Source organism: Accipiter gentilis, chromosome 8 (assembly GCF_929443795.1).
Source record: "Accipiter gentilis chromosome 8, bAccGen1.1, whole genome shotgun sequence".
Lineage (NCBI taxonomy): Eukaryota > Metazoa > Chordata > Aves > Accipitriformes > Accipitridae > Astur > Astur gentilis.
The window spans coordinates 41,952,143-41,960,717 of NC_064887.1; the positions used below are offsets into that span (position 1 = coordinate 41,952,143).

The following is an 8,575-nucleotide window of genomic DNA, read 5'->3' on the forward strand; positions in this document are numbered from 1 at the left end:
AATCATGATTTTAGTTTCAGGTATTAAATTACAGGATTTCCAGTCACACAGGTAACATTCACAGACATCCTCACAAAAAGGTAGAACTTTTTATTCTTAACAAGACATACCATGAAGACCCCTCTATATTATCTACAGAATATAAAATCTCAGAAAGAGGGATATTTCCATGTATCCAAATAACAAAATGAAAAAAAAAAAAAAAAATACAGACTCTGACCATGATTCTACATCACTCTGCAGTCCTGGAAATTAACACAGATCCCGGAAGACCAGATTAAGTTCAAATCTTGAGTCATACTTAAAAATAAGAAACTTTTCAATTGCTGCTGTTGCTTTCCATCCCAACGCAAACATTACTGCTTTACACGTTGGAGCCCACGCAGCCACCATCCAGGCTGCCACGTCCGTCAGCATGCAGCAATGGTTTATCCACAAAATGCCCCAAAAGCTATAGTTACCTGACAGAGGTGTCTGCCAAAAACCATCTGAACCCCTGATTTATTTTCGACAGGAAAGAGTCCCAGTACCTGGAAGTCACCAGTGTGGTTTCTTCCTGTCAGCCCATGAGGGATCCCAGCTTCAGCAGCAGTTATCGACAGGCTGGAGGGGTGTGTCGCAGGCAATCCGGCTGAGGAACATCCAGAACTTTGCAGAACGACAGAGTTGAAGTAAGAACAGGAAAACAATACAAAAGCGTTCATTTAGCTTAAGTGCCAGTTTTCATACAGTACAGAATGCGGGGTTGGTTTTTTTTTGTAAAACCACCCATAGTCACATCAATTTATAGAATACCAACATCAAACAAACAGACAAAAAAGGGTGGTGACTGCCACCTGCGTATTTGCCCTTGCATATCTACGTAATGTGATTGCATCATACACCTGTCATCTCAGGATTGACAAATTTGTTTTACCGGCCTGTACCATCACCACAAAGATATTTCAGAATTATCTTTAACAGCTTTTACAACATGGTTCGGAGATGGAAGCCTTAGAAAAACAAAACTTACCCTTTATTTATATTGCACCTTTTTCACAAATAGCTACATGGCAGAAGTCGCTGCTGCTGCAAAATGCTACATCAGAAAAATGTGGGTTTGAACACAGATCAGAAAGAAAAGGTTTTAAGCTTCAGGAATCATCGTGAGTCGACCCCAAATTACCAACATTATTTTTAAAAATCACTGTACACCTACAAAACCTAAGTATTGCCTCAATTTTATTTAGCATTCAGTTATTTAAAAAACACAAGCATTTTACCAGATGATGAAGATGCTCTGATCACAACTAGGTACTAAAACTGAATCTGCAAGGGAAATATTTTTAAGATCTCTTCAAAGAGCACCAAATATTCCATGGAGCTATCAACAGAAAACCCACACGTAGTGGGGAGAGATGGGTTTCTTTCACGCTGGTCTTTCTAGAACTATCCAGGACTCTTTTGGAAAGAATTTCCCAATTTTGTGATGCATTTACATGTATGTTAGAAATGCACAATGGAAATCAAACCATTTCTAAGGATACCAGCGACTCGTGTGCTAACACTAGTTACGGCGTCCAAATCATCGTAGTTTCAGCCTACGTAGCCATCCGGTAAGGTATCACACCCACATGGCAACACACTCATCCAATTTCCCACAAGTGGCCATGACTACTCATGCATGGCACTCCCAATGATTCCTGCAAGGAAAAAACGCAAACCAACCCCCTTCACTTTGATTTAATTACAGCATCATTATACACGAAATGTCTAGATATGCCCTTTTTATTCCAGTGTTTCCATACTTTCTACAGACCTATGTACATAGTTAAATATGTCATTAATTTACAAGCCATGTTAAAACAAATGTTTCACCTTGCCAAACAAAGTCTCGCAGAGGTCCAAGATTAAAATATATATTACAACAGTATCAGAAACTTCCTTTACCTGAATGTGGGCAATATTGCTTAAGGAGTTGGATTCAGGTACTCAGCAAAACCACCTCTTGTAACCGATTCACTTAACTGATTTAATTATATGTTCTACCATACAAAATTAACCCTGTTGACCACAGACCTAAACTAGAAGAGCATGAACACTGTCAGGAAGTCTCCAGGGAAAAGATTCACTCTCTGGGCCCTGAATGGATGATATCCTTGTTTTGGGTCAGTCCCTTTTTGCTCTGCAAGTACCGTAGTTTTGTTTCGGAGACACAGTAAGGCCACGAGCCCGGACCGGAATTTGGGACAAGGTATTTTCAACAGAAAGCCCTCACCTGCTACTATACTCTTGACAATAAAAAACTGAGCTAAAGACCTGCCTACAGTAAGTGCACAATGCCAGCTTTCTCTGAAAACAGTTGCAAAGTTGCAAAAAAGATCTGGTTATGTTTTTTAAAAGGAAACCATTTAAATGTATTTAATAAAGCTTCCCATCAGTGAATAAAGTATGCGGAGCTTTATTCCAAGTAACAGTTCAAGTTGTATCAAGATGGTACAGCGGTAGACATACCAGAAGATGTACAGATAAACTCAAGAGTATGCCTGTACATCCCTGGGGCTCCCACTGCTACTTTTTTCTGGTATTTCACCCCGCTATGAAGTAGGGAAGAATCATCTCCATTTTCCAAATGCGAAACTGGGGCACAAAGAACACAATTAAGCATTTCCAGGAGTCTTAACAGTTTACAGCTAGCTCCCTTTGAAAGGAGCTGGAGAACTTCAGCTTCTCTTAAAAATCTCAGCCTAAATATCTCATCCTCAGATCAGTCTTTTGCAGAGCCAGAACCTAATCCAAATCCAGAGTCCGCACAATCCTTTTTACATGTATGTAAAAAGCATTTGAATATCGGGAAGTGAGCCTCAGAAACACACATTTTGCACTTTCCCATATTGAAAAGAAAGAATTATACATAAATTAATACTGAACAGGCAAAAGAAATTTCATCTGAAGTAATGCTTTTCCTCATTAACTTGTTCTTTTTAACATGGGATAGGGAATAATTTATTTAGATTTTCTAAACTAAAAGCCCAAGTTCTAAGCTAGCATGAACAGATTCAACTCCGGTCAAGTCAAGGAAGTTCTGTTCACAAACATTAGCAGCATATTTAACCATCTCTGAAGTTTCAGAAGGACCATTTCCTCTTTTGGGCTGTATGGAGGAAGGCAGTCTACGTAACTACCTCCACAGTCAGCCAGAAGAATAAGATCAAGTTGGCTTTGCACTTAAAAATAAATTCTTTATTATCCAGAAAGGAGCCAAATCATCACATCACATCAAGGAAACGGTCATTTAAAAAGCAATAAATAAGTAGAAGGGGTGTTCTGTACCACACCCTAAATTTTGTCACTGGTGTCTAATACCTCTCTAGTAAAAATGTAATACGCTATCAAAAATCTCACTGTACAACAGCTTTTCTGTTAAGGAAAGAAGGCCCCTAAAATCTTCTTTTGCTAAAGTAATAAAATCTGGTTCAGTGAAACTCAAGTTCAACTGGTTTCATTCCTTTCACGCACAAATGCGGTATCTGACGCACAACAATCAACTTGTCTAGAATTAATTACGTTAATTTATACTAATTGAATCAGTTCTTCTTAACCATAAATTATCTATTTGCTGCTGATTCAAATAATTTTTTCTTAACAATTTACTATTTGAGCTAGGGGAGTTGCAGGAACAGAGCAGGATACAAAATTTAACTTCTTTCAGTGGGAAGTGGAAGTCAGGCTAAATGCATGCAGCAGCTCCAACAGCAGTAATTAAGAAACTTAAACAATTAGGGGCTAAAAAGGTAGACTTAAGAAACAATTAAGAATGATGATTGTTCAAATTAATGCATTCATAATATAAGAATCATGTAAGAGAGCATAATTTGTGCATAAAACTGAGAAGAAAACACCTGATACCTTTCAATTTCTAAAGCAACAGAAGAGTTTTCTAAGAACAGGTGTGAAGCAAGTGAAAAAAAAAATTGTATTATTCCAAACACTTTATTTATGAAGGTGTTTCCTCTATTGCCAAGGAAGAGCAATGTCTGAAGTTACAGGACTACATTATTCAGAAAACAATCATGGTCTTAAGCTCTGTTTGTTATCTACAGTGACTGGGACAACAGTGATTTCAGAGAATTCTGTTTCTCTATGCCTGAAATATGCTTCTTGAAGAGATCAATCCTTCCACTGCCTACTCTTTCAGAAAAACTTCTGTTTTGTCATCAAGAACCGGAGACATAGGCACAAAAGGAGTTAATACCCACATGAAGTTTTGTAGTCGCTCGAGGTGAATTCAACTCTACCTATCTGCAACTGATAGACATAAGTCAATCCTCCTCAAACAGACAGATCCTGATAACCAGAAGTACACCTTAGATTCACTTCTTTCTGAAAATTTCATTAAAAGAAAGGATCATTAAAATATATTAGAGAACAAATTAAAGGTGACGTTACCAGCGCAGAAACAAAATACTGGCCAGAATTTAGCTGCCAAAAGAATAATCAGTTGACAGGCTCTGAAAAGGAGCAGTGACAGCAGGTATTTTACTCGAAGTTACGTACGTGCATTTCACCAGAATTTCTGCACAAGGGCTACACTGTGCATTTAGTTCCAGTGTCATATCTAGCTGTTTCACGTTTAAAGGTCTGCTTAGAAGTTGTTGAAGGTCTGTACCGCTTTCACTACACATGCACCTTCCCTTCTGCAAAAACTGTACAATAAAATGGCTTTACATTCATGGATGTACTGAAAGTTTCTGATAATGTTGGGGACACTTCGATATCACAGTCTATACCTGCTTGCCAGGATTCTATATATCAAAACGATTTAAGTTGTAGGTAGTTGGATAGTTTTGCCGATTATACTGGAAATGGTCTGTTAAGATATTGGTTCGACCATACTGATAGTCTCCGTGTTGTGCAAATGCCGTAAGTCCATTCTGAGACTTTTCAGGAGTGTTTCGATGCCTGTCCAAATTCACAAGGTCTCCAGTTGTAACTGGAAGTAGCTGCTTCTTTGCTTCTTGGTTTGCATCATATTTTGTCTAGGAAAGAAAGAAAGAATGTTTTTCTTAGATGTCACCTAACATATTCATATACCTATAAAAAAGCACACAGTTTTACAATTATACTACTCTCTGTGTCTGTTAGAGTCTTAAAATAGTAGTGGCTTCTAATAAAAAGCTCATTCATCTCATATGCCAAATCAGTAAGCTGCTCTTTTGCTCAAGGGATTTGAGCGAGTTACTTCCCAATCTTAATTTTTCACGAAAATGTTAAGATCAAAATTTAAGTTTTTTAGAGGTGTAACAGCTGGCCCAACCCAAGCACCCGAGTACTTCACTTAGGTGATACACGTACTTCCTCTGCAATGAAGTTTTATGCTGTGCATTCTACATTTTTGTTCTGCTAGCTGTCAACTTGTTGTACAAAAAATAGCTCAAAGCTACTGGACTGTTTCTAGTGAGTTTCCTGAATAAATAAACAAACCAACCAACCAACCAACCCCTTACCTTGTTATATAAGAAGACCCCTAAGATAGCTGTCATCATTCCAAGGACATTGGTGCTTGTAACCGGATTGCGAAGCATTATAAGGGACACTGTGATGACCATGATTCTTTTTGTGGCATTTGCGACAGAGTAACTTAGCGGGCTGATCAGGTTAAGAATACTGAAGGCAATGACGTTCTGGGCAAAATTACAGAATCCACTGATTATAAGCAGCATCAAGGTCCAGGACCAATGAGACATCGTGCTCTGTTACAAAGACAGATGTTACAAGAAGAAACAAAAATTATCTCAGGTTTCACGTAAGAGACAAAGAAACACAAATACAACTTGAGTCACTTCTTACCTGCCATTGATAGGAAGAACATCTGCAACTTAACTCTAAAGAAGCACCCAAGTATGTTACATTTTGCAACTAGCAACTCTGAGAAAACCTCTCTCTACATACTTGTAACACACGTTCCGGGTGCATTTGTTCCTGTCTCCAGCTACTAATTCCTGAGATTTATGCTGTCACACAAGCTACCTCTCCTAACCCTGACAAGAATTCTCACAATAAACACTATGCTTATTTTTTTATATTGTTTTGTGAAACAGTTTGCAGGTATTTCACAACAGTTCCTCCTGTGCTGATGAGGAACTACACTGAAACACTTAAGTGCACTTTTTTGGCATGGGTGTTGGTGTTTGTTTGGTTGGGTTTTTTTTCCTCTTTTCTTAATAGCAAACAGTCTCCCAAATACAACACTTACCAAGTCATTCTCTACTAAGAAGGAAGAAAGATCTACCAAAACCCACGTTGGGATCATGAAGAACACAGCATGGCACCCAAGTATGTTCAGCAACCGAAGATGGTGTATTCGGGAATCTCTTAACACCTGACAAAAAACATTATTAAACAAACTTTCTTCAGCTACTACTGCCCATGTTATCAGCGGAGATTCAGAAGCCGTGTAACAATAACAGCTTTAGATAACAGATAAATTACAAAAATAAGTAAATACTGTTATATAACACGAATTTCCTATAAAGATGAGTAAAGAAAGATGTCCATTTGAAAAACAATGGTTTCTTGAGTGGTGACTCTTAGTATTAACAAGATAATAATACATTTAAAATGCTCTACAAACCAGAAATCATTTTGTAACTAAATAGATTCAAGGCATACATTTTAATTTTGTTTCTAAGAGTTCAAGAAGTGCCCAGTGTTAGCACTGACTTATTTGCTACAGAGAAAGGATTCGATACAGCAAGATACATTAAAAGCTTTCAAATGAACTGTTAAATTTAAGCACTATTGAACTGTCAGCCAAAAAAAACCCTCCGTGCCAAGGAGTAAAGAAAAGGCTCAGGATAAACTCTGAGTTCTGCACAGTTTTTGGTATAACCGCTTTGACAGGTAGGAAGAGCTGTAGAGAACAGGCATACAAAATAGCCAACCATTACTTTGGGCTCCTTTGACTATAAAATCAACTTAAAAAACCCCCAACATCTATACGTACTGGAAAACGCATACTGTCCTGCTAAAGGATGATACTACTGACCGAAGTTATGAACAGCAAAACTACTACCTTCTTTGAGAAGATGTTCTGAAGTGAAAAACACAGAGTAGCAGCAAGCGCACTGATGAGTCCCCACATGTCAAAGGAAAGTTCCGTGACGGTGGCCAACAAGACACCAGTTATTATGGGGATCAGAGACAAGTACACCTGAAAGAGGAATTGAGAGGAGCAGCTTATGTCTTCTAAGAATTTTTGTTTCGTCTTATGCATACCGCTGTTTTGGGGAAGAAAGGAGAAGGCAGAGTAAAGCAACAGAACCCAGGATCAACTTTTATACTACTGTAATTTGAAGAAACGAAGAAACTACAATACACACTATAACAACAACTCCAGTGTGTCAGAGCGTATCACCTCGCTCAACGTTTAGACGTGCTTTCTTTACGTTCAGAACAAAAGGAAAGGAACTTGTAAAAACTGCATAATCTAATTTCAATCAAAAAATTCACCCAGCTAACCGAAGCATGAGCTTTCCCGATCCCAGCAAGCAGAGCACACCGCAAACGCCACCAAGTGAAGAAACCTCAGCAAACCTGTCCGCACCTTCGTCGTCTGCTTTTCCTTCATTATGATCCGCGAAAGAAGAACCACCCATATTGGCATCGTCGCTTTTACTGAGAACGGAAAGAAAATGTCGGTGGGGACGCGAAGCTTTGGCCAACTCCGTTAACCGCCATCCGCTGGGGACGGAGGAGGGGCTCAGCTCCGGTCCCACCAAAGCCGTAACCTCAGCCCACACTGGGTCAATCCCTCCTCGTCACCGTGCTGGCCGCTCGTACAAATGCGGGCCGGTTCTTGGCGCTCCGGGGGACCGTGCCGGGCACCCACGGGAGCACACGCTGGGCTTCAGGTCGCCGCACCGGTACAAGCGTGCGCTGGGGACTGGGACGCCGCACTGGGCACCCGTACGAGCACGCACCGGGCTTCGGGTCACCCCACTGGGCACCAGTACAAGCAAACGCTGGGCACCAGTATAAGCAAATGACGGGCCCTGGGGCCACCGCAGCGGGCTCCCGTAGGAGCGCAACCGGCGCCAGGACATCCCACCGGGCACCCTCCCGAGCACACACCGGGGGGTAAGGCCACCCCACCGGGCACTACCCACCCCCGCCGACCCGGGACAACGGGCCTCACCTGTGTGCGCGTAGGAGACCGGGACCCTCCAGAGCGAGACGTGCGCGGAGACGGAGGCGAAGTACTTGCCGAAAGCGAGCGGTAGGATGTACCGGGGGTAGGCGCGGGGCGGCAGCTGGGCCGGACCGGCGGGCGGTACCCGCCAGGCGCGCAGCAACGGCGGTAAGAGCCCGCACAGCCCCAGGATGTGAAAAAGCGAAACGGTAACGGGCCGCGGGAAGCCACCGAGCAGCAGCTTGTTCACCACGTTCCCGCCGGCGCTCAGCCCGTACCAGGCCAGGCACAGCGCCGACACCCGCGCTCCTTCGCGTAGCGCCGGCCCGCGACCGCCCCCCCTCGTCGCCGCCGCCGCCGTCGCCGCCCCCCCCGCCGCCAGCGGGGCCGCCATGGCTCCCTGCG

General features: G+C 41.9%; 1 protein-coding gene across 1 annotated transcript; it reads right to left on the reverse strand.

Moving 5' to 3' along the window:
* Nucleotides 1-1,751: 1,751 nt before the first annotated feature.
* On the reverse strand, nucleotides 1,752-8,564 carry SLC35E1 (solute carrier family 35 member E1). The gene is made up of 6 exons (XM_049808455.1): nucleotides 8,177-8,564; nucleotides 7,586-7,656; nucleotides 7,055-7,192; nucleotides 6,236-6,361; nucleotides 5,487-5,732; nucleotides 1,752-5,018 (listed from the first exon to the last, which is right to left on the reverse strand). Exons 1-6 carry the CDS (start codon nucleotides 8,562-8,564, stop codon nucleotides 4,785-4,787), a joined length of 1,203 nt encoding a protein of 400 aa, XP_049664412.1. The 3' UTR covers nucleotides 1,752-4,784.
* Between the last annotated feature and the right edge of the window lie 11 nt (nucleotides 8,565-8,575).

Bases quoted from the DNA above. Each gene is read 5' to 3' on its own strand.
- SLC35E1 (XM_049808455.1), bottom strand. From the start codon at position 8,564: ATGGCGGCCCCGCTGGCGGCGGGGGGGGCGGCGACGGCGGCGGCGGCG. The intron at 7,657-8,176 runs GTGAGGCCCGTT...TTCCGTTCTCAG, and splicing joins GGTCTCCTACGCGCACACAG to TAAAAGCGACGATGCCAATA. The intron at 5,019-5,486 runs GTAAGGGGTTGG...TTTCTTTCCTAG, and splicing joins GGGTCTTCTTATATAACAAG to ACAAAATATGATGCAAACCA.